General features: G+C 46.9%; 1 protein-coding gene across 1 annotated transcript; it reads left to right on the top strand.

Moving 5' to 3' along the window:
• Positions 1 to 7349: 7349 nt before the first annotated feature.
• On the top strand, positions 7350 to 22334 carry SEC11C (SEC11 homolog C, signal peptidase complex subunit). Its single transcript, XM_049620284.1, has 6 exons — positions 7350 to 7504; positions 14423 to 14532; positions 17482 to 17631; positions 19619 to 19738; positions 21443 to 21500; positions 22137 to 22334. The coding sequence occupies exons 1-6, from the start codon at positions 7418 to 7420 to the stop codon at positions 22188 to 22190; spliced, it is 579 nt and encodes a 192-aa protein (XP_049476241.1). The 5' UTR covers positions 7350 to 7417; the 3' UTR covers positions 22191 to 22334.
• The last annotated feature ends 367 nt before the right edge of the window (positions 22335 to 22701 follow it).

The following is a 22701-nucleotide window of genomic DNA, read 5'->3' as shown; positions in this document are numbered from 1 at the left end:
CCCTAGAAGCCATGGGACTGGGAGCTCTAGGAGCCATGGGACTGAGCTCCCCAGGAGCCGTGGGAGTGGGAGCCCCAGGAGCCGTGGGACTGAGCTCCCCAGGAGCTGTGGGATCGGGCTTGCAGGCCTGATTGCGCTCCCAGGAAGCTCAGAGCCTTGCGCTTGTCTCACGCATGGCCTCGCAAACTCTAGCGAGGAGAGAAAGAGATTAAGAAGAAGGAGAAATCGAACAGAGGCAGGTTGTGAAATTCCATGCGTCTGAGCAACTGCCCTGTGGGAAGCGCTGTTGGGGGGAGTAATCGCTTCTTGGGTGGGAGGGGGGGAATGTCAGATTTCCGAGAGGGTCCTGCTTTCAAAGATTCTGCCCCCAAAGTCGTCGAACTGGTCAGAAGGTTGCCTTCATTTGGGGACTGGAAACGAACTAGGAAGCAGCGTTCCCAGATGAACGCTGGAAAGCGTTCCTAATGTGGAATCTGCTCATTACTGGTTCGATAAGCACAGACGGGTCACCTACTCTCCCAGCCCCTGCCTGCCCCTCGGTAAGAGGCAGAGGCTCCTACAGAGTCATTGTGTGTCTGCTGGTTCTGCCCGGGACCTGCTCCGTCTCATGGGGACAATATATGTGTTTAGAGAACAGCCCCTCGCCCACCGTAACCTCCCCATCACAGGGATCTAGAAGGCGCTGCAGTCACAGTTGCCGTTAGCCATGGCCTCAGGGGACGGCCTATATGTCAAACCAGTTAGAGTGCTCCATGATTTCCCCACCGGAATTAAGTGATTCCTTTCCTTTGTGTCTGTGTCTTTCCTTCGTGTCGTCCCCCAGCTGCTGGCTGTTAGATTGGGGCCCCGTTGAGCCTGCTGGGCCGTCATCCGTGACAAGCCATCATTGTGGCCGACCTAGCTCGGGGTGGGCCGGGGAGGGGCGCACGGGCTCCCAGGAAGCCTCGTCCTTGTGGGCTCCTCCCGCTGTGGGGCATCAGGGGGACAATCGGCCCGGTGGCCTGTGACCCTCTCGGGGCCTCCCTGGGCCCCCGTGCGACTGTAACAAACGCACGACCCTGATGTGCTGGCACTTCTGGCAAAAACCTGTTTGGGCAAACACAAAATCGCCAACCACGTTAAGTGACATGCCGCGTAGCATCTGTTCTGTGACCCGTGTAGCAGCTTCTGAGTGGATTGGCCCTTGAGCCTATCCTGAGGCCCAGCCTACGATGCTTCTCGCTTCTGGCTCCAGAGAGCCTCTGTGGGGAGAAGGGGTCAGGGAGGGCAGAAGGGAAGAATGTTTACAGCCCCTCGTTTCCTTCTATTATGGAAGCCAGCCCGCCTCCTTCCCATTCTCCCTCTTCACATGAGTCCACCTGCACGGTTGTAAGAATGTTCTGTATTGGTTAAGGCTATTGGAACCCGTGACAGAAACCTAGTTTTCCCCAAGTTAAACCAAAAGGGGACTTTATTATAAAAATACCGGGGCCATCGTGCAACCCAGGTCGTGCCTGGGACCTCCGGGACATGGAACTCAGACGTGGTCGGGGCTCCCCTTCTCTCATCTCTGTTTTGCCCGGAACATCCCACTGGGTCCTCCTCTCCTTCTCTCTGTAAACACGTCGTCTCTTCTTGTGTGGTTCCTGAGGAAACGCGACCGCACGGAGACCCAGACACGGCGGGAAAGACTTTTCTGTGCCAGTTGCGTATGGTGCCCATTCCTGGGCAGGACCACCGAGGCCACAATGGGACAGGCACTGAGGTCGGCCCATGGTGACCGGGAATCTGTGCCAGGACCCGTGGCTGAGATCAGGATCCTGTTGGAACATGGGGGCGGCTCCTGGCCCTCCCGCCTCTCTTGACACCCTGTTCTTAGAGGCTGACCCCCAAGCTGAGCGTTTGGACACTGATCTACGTCCACGCTGCCCTGTACTGTCCCAGGAACTGCACGTTCTCCAGCTGTCCTGCCCCAGAGGGTTGACAGAAAACCAGATTCTGAATCTTCCCGCGATTTAGGTGGCATGGCTGACCTCCCCTAGTCACTCATAACATTATAAATGTCTAAAATTATCCTAATTGTTTATGTTTACGTCTTCATGCAAGCGGGAACCCCGTCAGTACTATGCACTGCTAAGCACCTAGGTCCTGGGACAAGGTAAGCAGTAAAGATTCAATAAATGTAATTCATTTTAATGAGTTTCTGCGAAAGTAGCGGACTGTTAGTTTTGAGCTTAGAATTCACATTTAGCGGAGGCGGGCCATGCCTTCACAGAATTGTCATGTATATTATTAATAGTTTTGCTCCACATTTCCATGTCCCACTTCTTGTTTTTAAATGTTTATTTCTGAGGGAGAGGCAGGGAGAGGGCACGTGTGAGCAGGGGAGGGGCGGAAAGAGAGGGAGGGAGAGAATCCCAAGCAGGCCCCGTGCTCTCAGTGCAGAGCCCGACGTGGGGCTTGAGCTCATGAACCGTGAGACCACGGCCCGAGCCGAAATCAAGAGTCGGACGCTTAACCGACTGAGCTACCCGCGTGCCCCTCCATGTCCTACTTCGTAATCCCTTCCTTTGTACCCCAACATTCTGTCTTTGCCCCAACACAGACAGCCAAAGGGGAGTTACCCCCTTTGGGGCAGAAGGGATCATTTCAGAATCTCAGGTTAAGGTGATGAATTCTTGATTTCTAAGATCAAAGGCACCACTCAGATGTAAAAGCAAAAGGATATGAAGGGGGCTGCTCTCTAGCATAAGCAATTTTTCTTTGAATCCCTTTGAAACCTCTAAGGTCGGGCATGGAGAGGAAAGTTAGAGGAGAACTGGTACAGATTACCAGGCTGTCTGCTTCCACCCCCTTCCAGCTGAGTCCTGAAGATCGAGCAAGGTCTAAAGATACGTGCTTTGTTGTTGTTCTTCTTCTTCTTTTTTTTAATGTTTATTCATTTTGAGAGAGAGTATGAGCAGAAGAGGGACAGAGAGAGAGAGAGAGAGAGAGAGAGAGAAAGAGACAGACAGAACCTGAAGCAGGCTCCAGGCTCTGAGCTGTCAGCCCCGACCCCGATATGGGGTCGAACCCATGAACTGTGAGATCATGACCTGAGCCGAAGTCAGATGCTTAACTGACTGAGCCCCCCGGGCGGCCCATACATGCTTTGTTCAAAGATTGGTCATTCCAGACTGGAAATGCATCATCTGGGCCTCTGAGCATTTTGCCAGTGTCCCCTGAGCTCCAGTGATGTAAGAGAGCAGAGAGAAGGGGACGCAGGGCTTTAAGGCCAAATGACGCTGAGTGATGTACCGAAACCCACTTCGGGATCAGAAAGACTTGGGAAGACAGTCGAGAAAGGACCCAAAAAGCAGACCAGGTAGATCCTGTAAGTCTGGGGCTTGAGGCGAAGCATGCGCACATGAAGGCTGAGGCCAGGACAGGCACGTCAATGGGGGCAGCAAGGACAGAAGCAGGTGACTCCGTAGGGGAAGAGCTCACATCCAAGGACCAGGTAAGACAAACTACATTTTCAAGGATTCTGGAACAGGAGGGAAACAGATCAAGGAGAAACAGATGCAAACTACAGGCCCTGCAAGTCAGGATATGCCTCCCTTAACTCGGTTGCCATCTGGGGAGGAAAAGGAGGGGGTAGGAGCGAGTATTTAAATACTCTCAAATTGACCCAGTTTTAAAACTGAAAGTGATTATATTAAGTTACTGCAAACGAGGCAGAAGGGGGCTTTAATAGAACTTTTCCAGGCTATAGGAAAAGGTAGTTACATTTTGCCCCCTGGAGGCCATGGCTGTGAAATTTTACTTGCCATGGAACCTTAGAGGCCACAACTTTGTTTCTACAGATGAAGAAACGGAGGCCCAAGGAGAAAGATGGGTGGTTCGAGGTGATACTGCCCTTCAGGGGCACAGCAAGGAGGACAGCACAGATCTCCTGGATCTTGTTCCGGGGTGCCCAGCACCACAGGGCATTGTCCTGTGTCTGTCAAACTCTCGCACAAAGTACCGAGCCTCGTGGACAGAGCAAATGTAAGAAAATGTCTGCCTAGCTTTTTCTCTTTTTCAAATAGAGATAAACTGAGAAGCTAAGTTTTTTTTTGAGTTTATTTTTGTTTATTTTGAAAGACAGAGAGAGAGAGAGAGCAGGCAGGAGAGGGGCAGAGAGAGGGGGAGATAGAACACCAAACAGATTCCGTGCTGTCAGCGCAGAGCCCAATGCGGGGCTCAAACTCACCAACGCCAGGTCATGACCTGAGCCGAAGTCAAGAGTCAGACGCTTAACCGACTGAGCCACCCAGGCGCCCCAAGAAGCCAAGTTTCAAAAGCTTTTGACAGTCACGTGACAGCCAAGTGGCGTGGGACATACAACGCAATGAGCATCTTTGATTAGTGAACGTGGTCTGCCTCTCTGCCTTCCCATCCTGACACTTAGCATAAAGTCCCCTCATGGATGGCCGTAGCAACTGTGACACACAGGGAGGTAATCAGAGGAGCTGGGTGGGACAGAAGAGGTGGCAGCTGGAGAAGTGGCTTATTCTGACAAGAGTGTTTAGGCAGCAGGTGGCAGATAGATTGAGGAGAAGAGGCAGCCAAGTTTCCACGCTCTGATGGTGACATCCCTGAGGGAGGGCGAGGCTCTTCCCAGGCGTATCCTTCCACGGATGCAAAAGGTGGCAAGGGCACAGGGCGACTTAGAATGTGGTGTCTGGCCCCGTTAACCAGGTGCTGCTGATTCAGATGTGACACGAAGCGACTCATTCCTGCCCAGCCGGCCAAGCTCCAGTGTTCCCGAGAGGGCTGACCAGATTCCAAGTCATCCATCGGATGTCTTCCTGCTTGGTCTTCACTTAAGAACGAGTCCTACCTCTCTCCCTCCAGCCCAACGACATGAAGATCCCTGAGATTCTGCCGCGCTCGGGACGGTTTCCAATGCCTTCGGTCTGTAGGCGGTAGCTTGGACTTGGGAATTGAAAGTCGAAACTCCCACCTGGAACTGTGTCTGCTCATCAGTCCCAGGGGCTTGAAAAGGCAGAAAGCAACAGAGACTCCGTGGTGTAGGAAGCAAGAGAATGAGTTTGGACGGGGCAGACCTGGATTCCAATCCTGGCTCTGTCTTCTCTTAGCTCTATGTTGTTGGGAAAGCTGCTTATCATATCCGAGACTGTTTTCCATTTTCTCTAAAACACGGTTTTGGTAATTGCTAATAACTATAAAGAAGTGTTTACCTGATACAAAGTAAATATGGAAAAAAAATGTTAGCTGGTATTGACTCTGTAGCAATTCTTTGCCCCCCTCCCCCCACTCACAAGAGCTACCCAGATGTGCTAAGAGGGTTCTAAACTAGAGTGCATACCTTTGATTACGTCCTACATCGTTCACCTCTTACTCCGTATGATAATCATGTCTGCACATATACAGCTTCGGCTGGATTTAAGAACTGTGTCTTCCTCACCTCTGGGTTCCTAGTGCTCAATGGAACAGACAAATCAGTAGGTAAGAGAGTGAACCGATTGTCGTATAGGCGATCTCTTAAAGGTTTCTTTCTGATTATGCCACATGATAGAAGGGAGGGTGTATGGGATCGGCCTGTGTTTAGGTGATTTCATTCAGAAAATTAGTATGCCTATTTCTCCATGGAAGAAGGAAAAGAAAGCAATATTACATTTTGGTTTAAGATATGCAGCAAATCCAAGGCAACTCCAGAATCAACACCTAGGCAGAAGAATGCTTGATTTCTGGCACGAAACTAGATCTCCCCAGATACTGGCAGCAGGGCTTACGGTAATTCAATTCTGCTCCTTTTCCTCGGTCTTTGGAAGAAATAAGCTACTAGGAGCTCAGACTCTGTACTTGATATCACAGAACTGCCAGAGATAGAGAATGAAGAGCCGAGAACAGAGACAAAGCGACAAAAGCCCCAGTCAGGGGGTGGGGTTGGAGACTTCGGGGCGGCTTAGTGGTACTTCGAGACCTCACTTACTTTAATGACTTCCTTTGTAAGAACAAGACAAACAGACAAAACTGAGGGCCCAGTAGCATCAGGAGTTGATTCCCGAGGGATCTCCAAGATCACACTTGTCACAACCATATCACACGGAGGGAATGTGTGGATGCTGAGCGTGGACCCTGCCCTTGGGCAGGATGTCCGGTCAGGTGTCACAGCCTCTGCTTTATCTCCTTCTTCAAAGGGCCTCTTTCCCTGTTTTTAAGAGCCTAGTGTTAAGGCCATTCCTACAGCAGGGTGGCAGGGAATGACCGTGAACCACACAAATGTATCTGCTAAACCCAAACTAAATATATTTCCAGCTCAACTTCTCCTTAGCTGGATCCTCAAAATGCTCCTGTCCTTCCAACATGAAGTATGGTGGAGGGGAGATTGGAATGCAAAGAAACAAGACTAAACCAACAGCAATTCATAGCTACTATATAATTCACTTATTTATTATATCGACTTCTGCTAGAATGTAAGCTTCATAAGGGCAGGGATCTTTGCTTGTTTTGTTCACTGATGTTTCTCAAGTGCCTAGCACAGGGCCAGGTGCATAGTTGATGCCTCAAAAAGATTTGTGAATAAACGAATGAAATAAATACTGCATAATTGAGTCAATGAATGATCTAGCTAATCTAGGATCGGGACAGCAGTAATCCAGGATTTGGAAATTGTAAAATTTGAGTTCTAATCCAGACTCTGACCCATTATCATATAGACTTTCTGGGCCTCTGTTTCCTCGTGTACAAAATTAGGTGGTTATTTACTCATTCAAGTAACATTTAGCGCAACACAACTACGGTCAAAAGGATACAAAGATGCTTCCTTGCATTCAGAATCCTACCACTTCTTACAGAGCACAGAACTCCAAGGTTTCAAAAATCCCGCCTCTTCCAAGCCCCGCCCACTCGCCTGGACTTTCTTTAGGCTCCTCCCCGATTCAGCACTGCCGGCCGCCAGGGCAGAGGCCCCGCCTCCGCCCGGCGCAGTCACCCAATGGCTAAGGTACACGGTTAGGTGAGTGCCAGGGAGCTTTAGGTGTCCTTTTGGCGCCTGACCAGAGTCTTGGGGAAATTCAGTTCCTCTTGAATAGTCACTTCCCGAGTTGTCTCTGCGATATGCAGGATCACTCTCTTTTCCAAGTTCGCTCCGAGGGGTCGGACAAGGCTCCTGAGTCCCATCGCTGCCCTCCCCAGGAGCTCTGGGCCTTCACTGGACGAGCCTCTCGCCCCGCGGCATTCTGGGAGTGGTAGTTTTCTTCTTCCCAGTTCCTTCCCGACGGCCCGCTGGCTAAGACGCGCGGGACTACCACCCCCAGACGCCCGATCGAGTCTCCAGTCACGTGGCCCGCAAGGCCGAGGGGCTGGTGGGCGGGGGCCGGGCCGGTGCTCCGCAGCTGTCTGTGGCACCCGGAGCTGGCGGGCCGTGTCGGCCCCTGGAGAGCCCGCCATGGTGCGCGCGGGCGCCGTGGGCACGCATCTCCCGGCCTCCGGCTTGGACATCTTCGGGGACCTGAGGAAGATGAACAAGCGCCAGGTAAGGGAGACCCGCGCTGGGGGCGCGCCCGGGAGCAAGAAAAGGCTGCGACTGCGGGAAGTCGGGGCTCCCTGGGTAGGGCTCGGGCAAGGACAGCGCCCCGCGCCCCCAGGCTCCCCCACCCGGCTCTCAGAGGCCCTGGGTTCAAGTCCGCGCAAACCTACGTGTGGGCACCGGTGTACGCTTTCCTGCGCTGACCCGAGCGCAGTGAGGGGAGTGTGGCCAGGAAGGGGAAGAGGATAGAAATCTAGTCCTGTGGATGTCAAATGTGGTGGAGAAAGCGAGAGATGACTCGGCCGTGAGTGACAGCTGTCTGCACGTTGTTTGAAGGGCCACCCCCTGGAGGAGGGAATAGACTTCTCTGTGAGGCTCTCGAGGCCTGACATCCAGAAGAAGGCTGCCCGAGGCTAGAAGGGGCGGAAAGGCAGGCGAAAGGAAAGAACTTTCTGGCAGTGGGAACTGTCCAGTGCTGCCTCCCGAAGTAATTGCTTCGCACTCTGGGAAGTGTTTTGCCCACCGTGCGTCGGGACTAAACAAAGCTCCTTGTGCCTGGCGATCTCACTGGTGGTGCTCAATCATTTTAGACTGATGCACTGTTCCAGAACTCTTCGCTAATCTCCGACTCTGTCATCTGGCTGCACCTTGAATATAGGAGGCAGTTAGCGTGGGGCCCCTGGGCAGCTGGGGTTGACTTTTCGCTCTTCTGTGACCTCGGAGGAAAACTTCCTTCTTGCTCTCTCCTGAGTCAGCTCCTTGGCCAGCATCGCTCGCTGCCTTTGAGTCTTCAATATAAGGCGAGAGTGAGGAGGGACTGGAAAGGAGGCCCTCTCAGCCAGGAAAAACGCCACAGTGTAAGCTTCTAGAGAGAGAATTTAGGGGACCTGTAGGGCACGTTAGAGCCTAATGGATCCTAATTCTTCTATTGATACTAACAATAAACTATGCTAAGAAAAATGGAAACATCCTATTGGTAATTTTGATTGTCTTTGAAAATGGTATAAATTCTCATGATTTTGAGACATCCTGTCATTTTTGCCACTATATTGAGGAGTCGGGCGATGCCTGTGGCATGGCACAACGTATTCCTGTGGACATATGGTTTGTTATGTTTTTTCCCAAATAGAATTACATACTACTGCGGTGGCGGGAGAGTTTGGTGACTTGAACTTCATGAACTGTGTCTAGAACCTGGTTGTTTCTAGGTGTGCCTAGCTGATGAGCCCTTGGGAGTTTCTGTGATTAAGAGGAGTTGTGGCAGTGATTGTCAACAGCTTGAAAAACCAACAGCTAATTCCCTGAGCACCGATGCTGTTCCCAAGAACCTCCAGAAAAGGGAGCTTTATTTAAAAATCTAGACTTAATTGGCTAGCGTTTTTAAATGTCTCTAAAACTGGTACTGATTGCGGGTGGCTATAATCGCAGACGATCAGAGAAGGCCTTCTGACAAATGTATCAATTCCTAAACTAGTTTGCTTTTTGAAAAATCTGTATATTCCCTCTCTCAGTGATTAGGCCTGTTGGCTCTTGCATTGTCTATGTTTTGCTAGTTTTCTCATTAAAATTCAGAGGCTCAAATCTGCTGCCTCGTGGTACTTTTTTTTCCCCCTCTCCTTTTAAGCTTTGTCCTTTTGTTTCTTTTTCTTTTCCCCTCCAAAATGGCATTCTCTGACACCTTGTCAGGCATGCATGCTCCAGCAATCTTGGAAGTGGGACCCCCTTTCTCTGCTGCCCCAGCTTGCTCTAAAGTAAGGCAAGAGCCACATGCAAAAACAAGGATTCTTTGTTTCTGCAGTGAGGAACAGAGGAAGGAAGAAATACAGCGGCTGGCATTTCTGCTGCTTTGTGGGCCAGAATCTCTGGTCCGGAATGTTTGTTTAAAACTCTCAGACATTAGCTATTTCATTTTTGGTTGACAAAGACTGAGTGTGGGCTTGGTTCTAAACTTTGCTGGGGTTATGAATTGCCAAGCGTATAAAATTGGTAGGCGAAGATGAATTAATAGGCACCAGTGAAACGTGGTGGCAGATTCTGTTAGATCCCAGTTTGTCAGCAGTTCAATCCAAATTGTGTCTCTAGATTCTAGGATTTCAATCCTAGACTTGGATTAGCTAGTCTCTTAAAAGTAGGATGTTGAAGTATGATCTGTGGTTTTGCAACCAGCTTGATTATTAGGTTTTTGTATAATCGGTCGTTTCTTTAGCAAATCGATGTCTTGCTCAAAGGAAGTTTTTTTTTGGGGGGGGGGGATTTGATTTTACTTCCCCATGATGAATTTTGCAAGCACAGAAAATCATACTGGAAAAGATATTCTTAGTACCGGGTCTTTATAACATAAGTGGCGAGGATTTACACTTTGCTTTTATCAGGGTGGAGACTGATGGTTTGAAAACTGGTCTACAAATGACAATTTCTGTTTAAAATGGTGGCTTGTGGCTTTCCCGGGCAGACCTGCAATTCATAACGAAACGACATTTACTTATCAAATCCTTCAAGGCAGAGTGGGTGGAGAAGTTTCTGAATGTGAGCTACAGTGAACAACTTCTGCTTGAGACCAAGGTGCCCTGCAAGGCCAATTTTACTTTGGAAGCAACAATTTAATGTATTACAGCCCGACACCTTAACCATATCTGCTTGGCAGTCCAGTCTCCTTATTTGCACTTCTGGGAATTTACTGAGAGTTTCATAATTTACTATTGACATAGTAGACAAAGAGGATTTTTAAAAATATATACAAAGTTTTTATTTACTTATTTTGAGAGGGAGGGGGAGAGAGAGAGAGAGAGAGAGAGAGAGAGAGAGAGAGAATTCCCAAGCAGGCTCTGCGCTCAGAGTGCAGTGCCTGATGCAGGGTTCAAAACCATGAACCATGAGATCATGACCTGAGCGGAAACCAAGAGTCAGACACTTAACCGACTGAGCCACCCAGGTGCTCTGCCAAAGAGTTTTTGTTTTGTTTTTTTTTAAATATGGTGTGTAACTTTAATTTTGAATTCGATTTACCTTCTTTTTGACTGTTACATCAAAACGTCTTCATGGTCATTTTCATCCATTTTTACGTTTCCACTCTCAGTTGTTTCCTTCATAACCACCTGCAATGACATAACTTCACAGACATATACTCATAACAATAGGAACTCGGCTTTTCCCACCCACTGCCATGTGAGATTGGGTTTTCCTGTTTTGTCACGCTCTTCAAAGTAATTATTTTAATGGCCATATAATATTCTGTCAAATCCCTTGAAACATTTATTTTCCCTAGACTTTGGAATTCTTCCAGGCCCATCACTATTTTAAAGCATAGAGAAGAGTTTAAGAGAAGAAAATTCAGTCATGAATTCCACCATGCTAAGATGGCCTCTGCTAGCACTTGAGGGCGTCTTCTTGTGTTTGTCTGACAAACTGTTATAGTTTGTGGAGATTCTCCTGCAGCCCACATACACTTTGGTTTTAAATAGTGCAGTAGCTTGCCTTTATTTACGCCATCGTTTCTCTGCTGTTGCTCCTTTATTTCCTTCTCTCTGTTACTAGAACTGGGACTGTGATGCGTATCTATCTGCCTTTATTGTACACTGAATTCCTAGAAGGAGGATTATTGGGCTGAAAGTAACCTTGTGATACTAATGCCAGATTGCTGTCACCATGATCGTATCCACATGCACATTGCACATGTCCATATCGCGCCACAGTGTACCCTGGGCAAGCACTGAGTATTAGCATTAAGAACAAAAAAAAAAAACCAGGGTGCCCTGGGTGGCTCAGTCAGTTAAGTGTCTGACTTTGGCTCAGGTCATGATCTCACGGTTCGTGAGTTCGAGCCCCACATGGGGCTCTGTGCTGAGAGCTCAGAGCCTGGAAACTGCTTCGGATTCTGTGTCTCCCTCACTCTCTGCCCCTCACCCATTTGTCCTCTCTCTCTCTCTCTCTCTCTCTCCCTCTCTCTCCCCCTGACTCAAAATAATAAACATTAAAAAAAATTTAAAAACAAAAAAAAAACCCACCCAAACTTGAAATTTTCTAGGCATAAAAAAAGGGGAGGGGGGAAGCAGCATTTGGTTTGAACACTTCAAGTGTTTATTCACTGCTGTATTTCTTCTTTGGAAAATTAATGGTCTTAAGCTTTTACCTCTTTTTGTTGTTGTTGGGATTTTAGTGTTTTTCTTACTACTAGTTTGTTTGTACCCACTGTGTATTAAAGATATTTATTTTCTCACTTTTTATTCAACACATTGAGTACTTACTCTTTGCCAGACCTGTATTGAACAAGATACAGCTGTGAAGAAGTCCAAAATGACCCTTGCTTTTGTGGAACTTACAGTCTAACGTGAAAGACACATTAGAAATGATATGTATATCGGGCGCCTGGGTGGGTCAGTCGTTAAACATCTGACTTCCGCTCAGGTCATGATCTCACAGTTCACGAGTTTAAGTCCCACAGTGAGTGAGCTTGAGCCCCACTTTGGGTGAACACAAGCCCGCTTCAGGTAAAAACACAAGCCCCGGGTGAACCCCACTTCTCTCCCTTTCTCTCTCTCTCTCTCTCTGCTCCTCACTTGTGCCCTCTCTCTTTCTAAAAAAAAAAAAATGATGTGTATAATTACGATAGTGATGGATGGCATAAAGAAGTACAGGATGCAGTGAGACTGTGTAAAAGTTTTATTAGAACGCGGCCATATTCATTCTTTTCCATATTGTCTTTAGTTTCTTTCTCACTACAGTGGCAGAGCTGAGTGACTTCAACAGAGACCCTATGGCTTGTAAACCTGAAACACTTATTATCTGGCCACTTGCAGAAAAAGTTTGCCGACTCCTAGCCTAGTGGGTCAGGAAAGGCTTCCCTGGGGAGCCGATGTCGAAAGCAGGATTTAAGATGAGCAGGCATTAGGTGTGCTGAGGAGTCTGGGGAGAGAGCCTCTGGCCAGAGGAAGTAGCCAGGTGAGGTCCTGGAGTGGATAGGAGCGTGTGCTCTCCGAAGCGCGGACAGGTGCCACTAGAGCACCCGCAGTGCAGTGAGCTTCACCAGCCGAAGCTAGGGATTCGGGGATGTACCAGACAGGGCGTAAGAGACCGTATTTATCCTCAGAGCAGTGGCACACAGTTCAAGGGATGCGGTCGGAGCAGGGCATAGAGATGACCAGATGGCCAGAGGCGCCTCTGAAAATGAGTACGGGCCGTAACAGGGAGAAGGCACCGGAAGAGGTGTGCGTGGACGTCGGGAGGCTGGTCAGCAGGCTCTTGCAGTTGCCCAGGGGGCGACGTTGGTGACTTGGATGAGAGCGCAGCCAGTGGGAATCGAGAGATTGGAACAGGGTCCAGAAGTATTTAGAAAGTAGAATGTGTAGAGCGAACGGGTGGGTCGGTGGGGGGTGGCCCCTGAAAGAACAAGAGTCCTGCCACGTAGGTGACTCCACAGGTGTATGCGGGCAGGGGGGGGGGGGGGTCATTGAATCAGAGACGTGGGGATTGAGCAGTTTCAGTTCCACGTGTGTTGCCAAAAGTGGTTGGTTCAGGTGGGGGAAGGAGGTCTTTAGAAATGAGGATGTCTAGGGACTGAGACCCTAGAGTATTGGGTAGGCCGTCCACGTGGCTCGTCGGGTCACCCAAGACAGGGGTCGTGAGGAGGAAGATAGAGGCAGGTACTGGAGTAAGGAGCCAGCCTGGAGGCCCCGAAGGGAAATGCCCTGAAGGACTTACATTTGGAGTAGTAGTAGGCACAGTGACTTCTGTCCTTAAAGCCTCTTGGAAGACCGGAGAAGTCTGGCCCAACAATTCAGCTACGGCCGGAAGGGTGTTGGGATGTGGGCAGGTGTTGCTTTTCCCCTGTCGTCGCCAGGGGCTGGTGGGTGTGGCAGGCGGCTGTCAGCAAGGAAGAGCCTTGAGCTTCAGCAGGACTAGCCGGGCGGATATTAACTCAGTGGTCTAAGGTGGGACGAGGCCAGCTTCGAACTCGATATTGTCTTGAGTGGCTTTCTGCCTCTGTTCTTAACCAGATATCATTTACTTTTTAAAACGTTTATGGAAAATGTAAACTTCCAGGTGTTTAAAGTTTTTGTTCACTTTGAAATGTAATTTCAGATGCAGAACAGCCTCATTGCTAAGTGCTAGAGGACTCTGAAGCCTCATGTGGGGCCTCCTTGGCCAGGGCGCCAAGGGGTGGTTCTAGGCTCTGTGCCAGGCTCTCACATCAGACGTGCCCTCTCTCTGCCAGAGCGGTAGGCCCTCGGGGTAGAACTTGAGTAACAGACTCTTTTTTTTTTTTTAATTTGCATCCAAGTTAGGTAGCATATAGTGCATCAGTGATTTCAGGAGTAGATTCCTTAGTGCCCCTCACTCATTTAGCCCATCCCCCCACCCACAATCCCTCCAGTAACCCTCTGTTTGTTCTCCGTATTTAAGAGTCTCTTATGTTTTTGTTCCGCTCCCTGTTTTTATATTATTTTTGCTTCCCTTCCCTTGTGTTCATCTGTTTTGTATCTTAAAGTCCTCCTATGAGTGAAGTCATATGATATTTGTCCTTCTTTAATTTCGCTTAGCATAATACCCTCTAGTTCCATCCAAGTAGTTGCGAATTTGAGTAAGGGACTCTTCAAGGTTGAGGGTTCTGGGAAATCCCAGAGAGGTAAGTTGAGTCTTACCGAGGCTTTAACAAAGTAGGTCCCGTGGATTGCTCTGGTTTGTTGTTGTTGTTGTTTTCTCTCTTTTCTCTCATTGAAAGAGAAACAATAAACGGAAGGCTAATTCCACGGACAAAAGTTGAAATGCTACCTAAGTTTGTAGTTTGCGTGACTTAGTTTAATGTCCTAAAATAAACACAGCTTCGTTTGTTTGTTTGTTTGTTTAAAAACCAGCTCATCCCCAGCTTAGGGCTAGTGAATATAATTCCATTGGTTTTCACTTCGGGTTTGGCCTTTTTCGTTCCAGCTCTATTACCAGGTATTAAACTTCGCCATGATCGTGTCTTCTGCGCTCATGATCTGGAAAGGCTTGATCGTCCTCACCGGCAGCGAGAGCCCGATCGTGGTGGTGCTGAGGTAGGTTCTGCAGGCTGTCACGCTGCCGCCTTGTCACAGAGGAGCAGCGTCGCCTTGAGTGAAAGCCTGCAAGGCAACCAAGACTGGGGGTTTTGGTTGGATAAAGTGTTAGAATTTTCCGCTGATACCTCTTTTCATTGTTTCTCTCTTTTGGTGACAAATCTTGTCTTTCTCAACAGACATTTTAGAGCTTTTATCGTGTTGATACTAATGCTCCAGTGCAATATATTTGCTTTTGTATTTTAATGCTTTAATCTGCCTAAAATAACAATCATATGATATTAATGCATTAATTGATTTTGAAACATAAGTAATTTAAAGCCATTACTTGGTTTTCTTTGTACCAAGCAGACAGGGAAGTGTATATCCCCGGTGCCTAGCGGAGTGTGCTGTATTTTTTCAAGCCTCTTCTGCAATACTGGTGTAGGTGCCTACTCTCTTGAGACTATTACTCTTATAAAGCCCAGGAGGTTAAATTTAGAAAAGTTAATACTTTAATTCACTTCGTATAGCCGTAAAGTCAGGCAAGGGGGAAAATTTAATCAGTTTGAAATTAAATAACCATATTTGGGAGTCCTTAGGTACCTCAAGATGCTCTCTGTCCGTGTGTCTTAGACCATTGAGCCTTACTGTGGGTGGAAATGGAGGCTGTTATTTTTTTAAAATTTTTTTTAAATGTTTTATTTATGTTTGAGAGAGAGAGCTCGAGTGAGAGAGGGAGACATAGAATCCAAGGCAGGCTCCAAGCTCTGAGCTGTCATCACAGAGCCTGACACGGGGCTCAGACTCGTGAACCGTGAGATCGTGACCTGAGCCGAAGTCGGACGCTTAACCGACTGAGCCACCCAGGCGCCCCTGGAGCCCGTTTGTTTTATGAGTGGGGTCACCACCGGCCAGTGCAAGAGCCAAGGTCAGCACACAGGGTTCTTGGCTTCCAGACCAGCGCCCTTTCCCTCCCCTGCTACCTGCTACCACATCGTGGGGCTTCGGCCATGGCCCTGGCTTCAGCAGGCTGCCCCTGTGTGGCCGGCCAAGGGGCCTGCTTCTAGAGGTACACTGCTTCCATAAATGTAGGAGCCTTCGGATAGCATACGGGATCCCAATTCACTGGTTTTCACACTGCGCTCTAGGACTGGCCCGGGGGGCCAGTGGATAGGTTAGGAGGGAGAATGGGATCAAGTGTGTGGATTCTAGACACCTCAGCCTTGCTTTAGTCATGACAGCTCCATTTTTATGTATTGTAGGTGGTGATGCTTCCTCGTAAGATTTCGTTTGAGGGAAGGGTTTTAAGGCTTTTTTTTTTTTTTTTCCTAAATAGAAATGAAAAAACCTCAAATTTAGATGGGCCTTCTCACTTAACAGATAAAGAGCCTGAGGCCCACCAGAGGCCAAGCCACTTGTGTCTTACAGTTACTCTTGGCAGAGCCAAAATTAGATCCCAGGTGTTCTGGTTTTCCTTAAATCACACAGACACAGTCGTACAAAGAAATTGTTGTAACATTGCAGTATCTGGGGACTTTTTTTTCTTTTTAAAGCCTCCTTTATAGTACTAAAGCACTCTGGTTTGTCAGCATAAACTATTGACATCATGAGAAATGTGTGACCTTGGGGAACATTGACCTTTGGCGAATCCCTGGCCCATGAGGAAAGCAAGTGTAGTTGATAATAGTGAAACATTTCAAAGAAGTGCTTTCCTCATGGGCCGTGATAACGGCTTTTGGTGGCAAATGGTACTCTTGCTGCCTCTGAGACTCGTCCGGAAGGTTTTTCTAGCTGTAGTTCTTAATTGTTTTCTCTTTCTCTCCCTCTCAGTCATTTATATTTCTAGCACTCTCTCTGTTTTTTTATTCATTTCCTGTTAGATCTGTTCCATACTCAGCTGTCATTGGTTTAACTTAAAAATAAATACATCAGCAGGTACTTAGTGACAGGCCGGTCCCTGCTGCATCTCTCCTTGCTGATCTGCATTCATTGACAAGCTTAAGGTGTTCCAGTGCAGGGAGGGACAGGAGGGTCAACTTCTTGAGCTGCACCTGTTATGAACCCACGTTTTCCTTTAAAGCACCCCATTTCTTCACCAGTCTGGCTCTTCCTGTCCCATCCTGCCCTCAGCAGACTCGCTGGTTTTTGATTGTATGGCCCCTATGTTGCTATATTTTTAGGTCTTATTTATTTTCTCATGCGTGAAGACAAAGCATGAGCATATGTAAAATGAATTGTGTTTTGATGATTTCAGCTTCTGCTAGATTACAATTTACTTTGACTCCATCGACGATTTTTGGCATGGGTTTAAACCGGTACCGTGCGGGATTATTTATTGACCTCCACATCAGAAACAGTCAACATTTGTTAGAATTGGGCTCCCTATAGAGTATGGTCTAAACGATGATCCTGCAGGAGCCCAAAGACTTGGGTTCGAATTCTGTCCCAACCCTCAGCTTGGTTTTCGGATAGATCGCCCTCCTAAGACATTCGTTTGTTGGTTTCTCTTCCTTGAATGGCAATGCCATGTCCTCGGTGCTGCGGATGAACCACAAAATGCAAGAATCGCCCTAGAGTATCAACGAGCTTTCAGGGTCTGCAGTTCCGAATGAAAATAGTAATGTCTTTGTGGATGTAGGACTTTTTTAAGGCTAAAACTTGGCAGCTTTTACTTCAAAGAGTTCACATTACACTTGGTTCTTTTCTCTACCTAATACAAAGTACAGAGGGGCCTGCTACTATCCTTTTCATACTTAAATCTAAGAAGAAATCCTTTCCTTTCTCACTCCGTGTCGTCACCGCGAGCAGTCAGAAGGAAACCACAGTGACTTGTTTCACAGGTCCTAGATACGTGACGACGGAAGTTGAGACTCTCACCGATATGGTTATTATTGTATTCTTCGTGAATTGAAACATTCCCCTTGGGAGCCCAGGCTAATTTGGACGTGATTTTGTGTCTCTTCCCAGTGGCAGCATGGAGCCGGCCTTTCACAGGGGCGACCTTCTATTCCTGACAAACTTCCGAGAAGACCCTATTAGAGCTGGTGAAATCGTGGTCTTTAAAGTCGAAGGACGAGACATTCCAATAGTTCACAGAGTAATCAAAGTTCATGAAAAGTAAGGAGGCTTTCCTTCTTTTTGCTGTTGTTTGGTGAATTTTGGTAGCCGGTTTTATTTGTTTTCTTTTTTATATATCTTTATTTATTTTTTCATTAGCACTGATTGTTATCAAACTTTTATTTACTTGTTTTTTCATTTGTTCCCCCCCCCCCAGGTCTTTATTTAAATTCCTGTTAGTTAACATACAGTGTAATATTAGTTTCAGGTGTAGAATTTAGTAATTCAGTTTTGGCAGCCGCTTTAATGGTTGATTAGAAGTGGCAGAAACTCTGGATTATGTTCCTAGACCCGCCGTTCACTAATTGGGTGACTTTGGACCTGCTACCTCGCCCAGCCTGTAGGATGGGGATGATAACATTACCATTTCCCACCGTGACTCACGGGACGATTATGAGAACCAGACGAACAGGTGTCTCCTGAGGCCTCGGAAACTTAAACTGCTGTATGACGTAAGGTGAACCTACTGTAGCCTAACGCTTATTTGAAGGAGGCTCAGAGAGGATCCAATCCCACCGCAGCCGAGGATGATCTTGACAGGACTGTCTTCTGACACGCAGAGGGCCGCCTGTTTCCCTGTGCCACTTTGGACCGAGTGGCACGCTCTCAGCGGTCACCCTAGCCCTGGACGGACGCAGACGCCTTTTCCGGCTCATCCCGTGGCGCGGGCAGCGCGTGTCCTGTGCCGGTTCTCCCCCCACAGGTGCGCTTCCTTTCCTTGACATGCCAGCGGTGGCCTCTGAAGACACGCTTGGGAAACTAGAAGCTTCTATCTCAAATGTACTAAGTTCTCACGGGAGAGTACAGTATCAGGGGAATAGAGAGTATTAGTGGAAACGTTACATTTTATATACTTGGCTATTCATTGACCTTTACTCAGCTTAGTGTAGCATTTCCACCTGCCTGAGTTATGGAATTGCACTTAGATGTGTGTGCTTGTGGTTTTAAAAGAACAGAGCCTTTCTCATCTTCTCGTCGCGCGTGGACGTGGGGGGACGTGCACACGGCTAGTGCAACTATCTGAACGCTTCCGGTATTAGGTTCCCATGCCACTCCCTGCTTCCAGGCGTTCCCCGAAGACCTTGATAAAGAAGTTGAAAGAGAACTTATTCAAAGTGGAGGAAATAATGATGATTTTCTAGAATTTGCATGAGTTGTGAGAGAGGCCGCGTGGATTTTTATCCTCTTGATTTCCTTTATCACCACAGCTGCAAATCAGCTTGCTGCCTTTGGCATGGCTTCAAATCTTTGTGGGCTTTCAGTATTTTATCTAATTATAATGGGGCATTTTTTTCATTTGTTTTATTGGAAGAAGACCCTCTTTAGAGCTCTGTAATGCTATAATGTTGTGTTTCTAGTGACAGGGCCGTGTAAGCATCGGTTTGGAGTGTTTAAAATGATTCCCACATGTCTCTTTAACACGCTGGTTTTATGCCATTTGTGATTCCTGTTTCTCTGCAAACCAGATTTTATACCACTTTGCTCAGTGGTGAAGGAGATAATGCATTAACATTCTACATTTGGCGAGGAAAAGTAAGTTTGAGGAGGGGTAAGGGCACACTGGGGTTTGAATTACCTTGCGCTCAAATCTCTGTGATCCGGGACCAAGTTCGTGTCCAGAGTGAAGCGGAATATAATCCGCGGTGACACGCTGGTCTTTGTGGACTAAGAAAGTGAAAGCAGTTGCTGGAAGCTCATCGTTGCCCTGCCGGGGCCCTTGCGCTTTGCCATGCTTTTTGGTTGGCAGGAAAGCTTGGGCGTTTTAGAACTTGAGGCTGCAGAAACGCCAGTAGATTCGTGCTTTAGTCGGATGGTTGTAGTCGGATGGTTCTCTGTAAGCCATCCCCTCAGACCAAGAGAGATCAAGTTCTCGCGGAATGCTCGTCCGATTGCCCGCAGCAGACCGTCAAGTGCAGGGTAAACTAAGTGCTTTCTAACGATGCCGTGCTGAAAATCGTTTTTGAAAAGTCATTATTTTGCTTTCTAGAGATAACGGAGACATCAAATTTTTGACTAAAGGAGATAATAACGAAGTTGACGACAGAGGCCTGTACAAAGAGGGCCAAAACTGGCTCGAAAAGAAGGATGTGGTGGGAAGAGCCAGAGGGTGAGCATTATTAACCTTTAAGTTACATAAAGGCTTCGGGAACCAGAAAAATAGAAACAAACTAAATGTACGGGCTAAAGAGAATCACTCGTTACAAACAGTCTGTCGGGAGAGTTGGGAGTAGTCTGAGCTATGCTCCGTGTATGGGGTCCACGGTGTAAATACAGCTCAGAACTAAGGACCGAAAATCTAAAACTGAGTTCAAGTATATTGTCTGCATCATCGGTTTAATCCTGTTTTTGAAAGCAATCGCCCCGTAGAGGTTAGGTATTTGTGGTTTTAAATAGCAACTACAAGAGACCCTCCCAGAGATAACCACTGTGGAACACTGTTCCCTGCACCTCGTACAGATGCGTGTGCATATATAATACGTGACTTTACATAGGAGGATTTTATTTTGTTTCTTTACCCAACATGAAGTTAGAAATTGGTTGCTGTGTCAAATCTACATCCAGGTAGTTTTAAATGGCTACGTACCGTTGTTCCCCTGAGAATCACAAAATCACAGCTTACGTACCCAGTCCTTTCCTGGGGCGACACGTTTAGGTTATTTCCTGTTTTTCACTGCCCAAAACAGTTAGGTGATAAATCTTGTAATATTCATCCTTGCATAATTGCGCCAGCAGTGAGTTCTGCTTCTGACACAGCAGAGCGTGTATCCTCTTATTAAAAAAACAAAAAAGGCAATTTTTCCCCTCTCTTGGTGACCCTTTTCTATGTTTAACCCTTGTTACAAGTGTCTTTTTTGTTGTTGTCGTTAGTCTTCTCTAAATCCCATGAGCTGTCAGAGGCTGGAGAACACTGGTTCCCCTTTTCTAAGATTCAGCTCTACTAATCAGATTGTGATTTGAGGTCTCTTTCTGCTCCTTTTCTCCCTCGGCTCACCTTTTAACTATCTTACACCGCTGCGTTGCACCTTGAATATCTGTGGGGAGATGGGAGTGACTTCCAGCTGGTCAGTCCTCGACTTGTCCTGTCCTGGGGACAGGCTGTGTATAAAGGGGAGGTTGGAGCTGCTGACTTGCATAAGATTGGAGGGTACCCATGTGTTAACCGCGTATCCCATGAGTGAGGGGAGACTTGGGTCACACTGATTACATATTGACATTAATTTTGTCAGCAGAGTCATTGGCTGGCTTATGCCCCGGACCTTCGGTGTCTGGGAGCATAGTCACATGTGGCTATCAATTATGGGATTCACATCTGTGTTCACTGCCCAGCGAACGTGTTTGTTATATTTGAAAAGCCCTGTGAAATGAAAATGATGATGTTCTTTCCGTTGCAGACTGATTCTCCGTGTACTTTGAAAGCTTTCTCTAACAGCGGTCTTTATATAGGCTATCTGAATGTTACTTCTCCCCTGAAAAAATTAAGAACCAGCTTGATGAAAGTTGTCAGTTCCATTTGTACAAGCAGCTTAACTAATTATTTTAATTCTGTTACGGTGAATGCAGCAAGCACAGACAAGTGGCATCTCTAGTTGAAATCATGTGCCTGCTTAAAAAATGGTCCTGGCTGTTAGTTGTGTTGCTTTTGATTAATAAAGCCTTTTGAGGCAGGAGTGACTATTAATCTTACAGCCCCAATCAGTGCTATTCCCAAGGAAGATTTGTTTCCTAAGACTGATTTAGAGTATTTTTAAATGTTGCTGTCATCGTATTGCAAGCAGTTTTTATATTTCTGGCTTTTCATCCCACAATTTAGGTTTTTACCGTACGTTGGTATGGTCACCATAATAATGAATGACTATCCAAAATTCAAGGTAGGAATTTGTGTGTATGTCTGAATTAAATATATATGTATATATACATATATATACATATACGTATATAGGCGCTTTTACACGTGCAGTTGTAAAGATGCAGTCTGTTTAAAATGTTTTCCTTGTTATTGTGTTTTGCAGAGTATTTGTATTGAACTACAAATTGACATAACCATTTACATTATCAACATTTAAATTAGTTATTTAAAATAATTACTTTCATCTTTTATGTTCGTGGTGTATTCTAAAATGGCACCTATATATTCATTGCTTTTTATCATGAAAACCTTTAAACATACCAAAAAAAAAAAAAAAGCGATACAATAGACTCAGTAACGCTGATCTCCCTACTTCAATAAAAATGGTGTCGACGTTTTTTTTTTAACAACCACTCGAAGAACAATAGGACATGGGCGCAAGAGTGAGCAGTGGATTAGCTGTGTTTGTTGGGTGCTTGATCCTTGGTCCATCAATATACTGGGGGCTTTTTAAACCATAGCAGGGCAGGCATGAGAGAAGAGGTCACCTTTTGATTCCGTCCCCAGCCTAGTATTGAGCGGACTTCAGCTGAATACAGTTATAGAGCAAACTTACTTGTAGACCTCCCAGTAATTTTCCCCTGTGTTTTCTTTCCAGTACGCTCTCTTGGCTGTAATGGGTGCATACGTGTTACTAAAACGCGAATCCTAAGATGAGAAGTTCCTGGCACCAGATTGAAATGAATTCTGTCGCAAAAGAGAAAAACTAATATATTTGAAATGTTCCACTTTCTGTATAAAAGGAAACAATGTGGAGACATTTTTGTCTTGTCCAAATAAATGATTCATCAGGAAAGACTGTTTTCTTTTGTGGGCTCTGGTCTGAATCTGCCCAGTCTCTGTGGCCCTCGTCGTAGTCACTCTAAACCAAGCACGGGGGTCTGTGCCACTTCAGGAGTCAGGCGGGCCATTGCTGGACCTGCTGGTGGGGACAGCGCACAAGCCACATGGTATAGTTGTAATGTCTGGGTTTCGGAAGTAAAATTCTTCACATCACGTAACATTTCCGAGGGAAACACACAGGCCCTCGAAAGCAAGTGATTTCTCGTTTACTAAAGTATATTCCGATCAGGGAATAAAGTCTAAAACCTTTTTAAGAGGAAAGAGGTGACCTGCTTTGTTTTGTGGTGCGATCTATCTTGAGATGGTTGGATAAATTATTG

This window comes from Panthera uncia (genome assembly GCF_023721935.1).
Source record: "Panthera uncia isolate 11264 chromosome D3 unlocalized genomic scaffold, Puncia_PCG_1.0 HiC_scaffold_8, whole genome shotgun sequence".
Taxonomy (NCBI): domain Eukaryota; kingdom Metazoa; phylum Chordata; class Mammalia; order Carnivora; family Felidae; genus Panthera; species Panthera uncia.
The sequence above is the reverse complement of the archived record's forward strand: the minus strand, read 5'-3'. Positions and strand labels throughout refer to the sequence as shown.

Excerpts from the sequence above, each read along its gene's own strand:
- SEC11C (XM_049620284.1), top strand. The coding sequence starts at position 7,418 with ATGGTGCGCGCGGGCGCCGTGGGCACGCATCTCCCGGCCTCCGGCTTG. Across the intron at positions 19,739-21,442 it reads GTGGTGGGAAGAGCCAGAGG|GTTTTTACCGTACGTTGGTA; the intron begins GTGAGCATTATT and ends CCCACAATTTAG. Across the intron at positions 21,501-22,136 it reads ATGACTATCCAAAATTCAAG|TACGCTCTCTTGGCTGTAAT; the intron begins GTAGGAATTTGT and ends TTTTCTTTCCAG.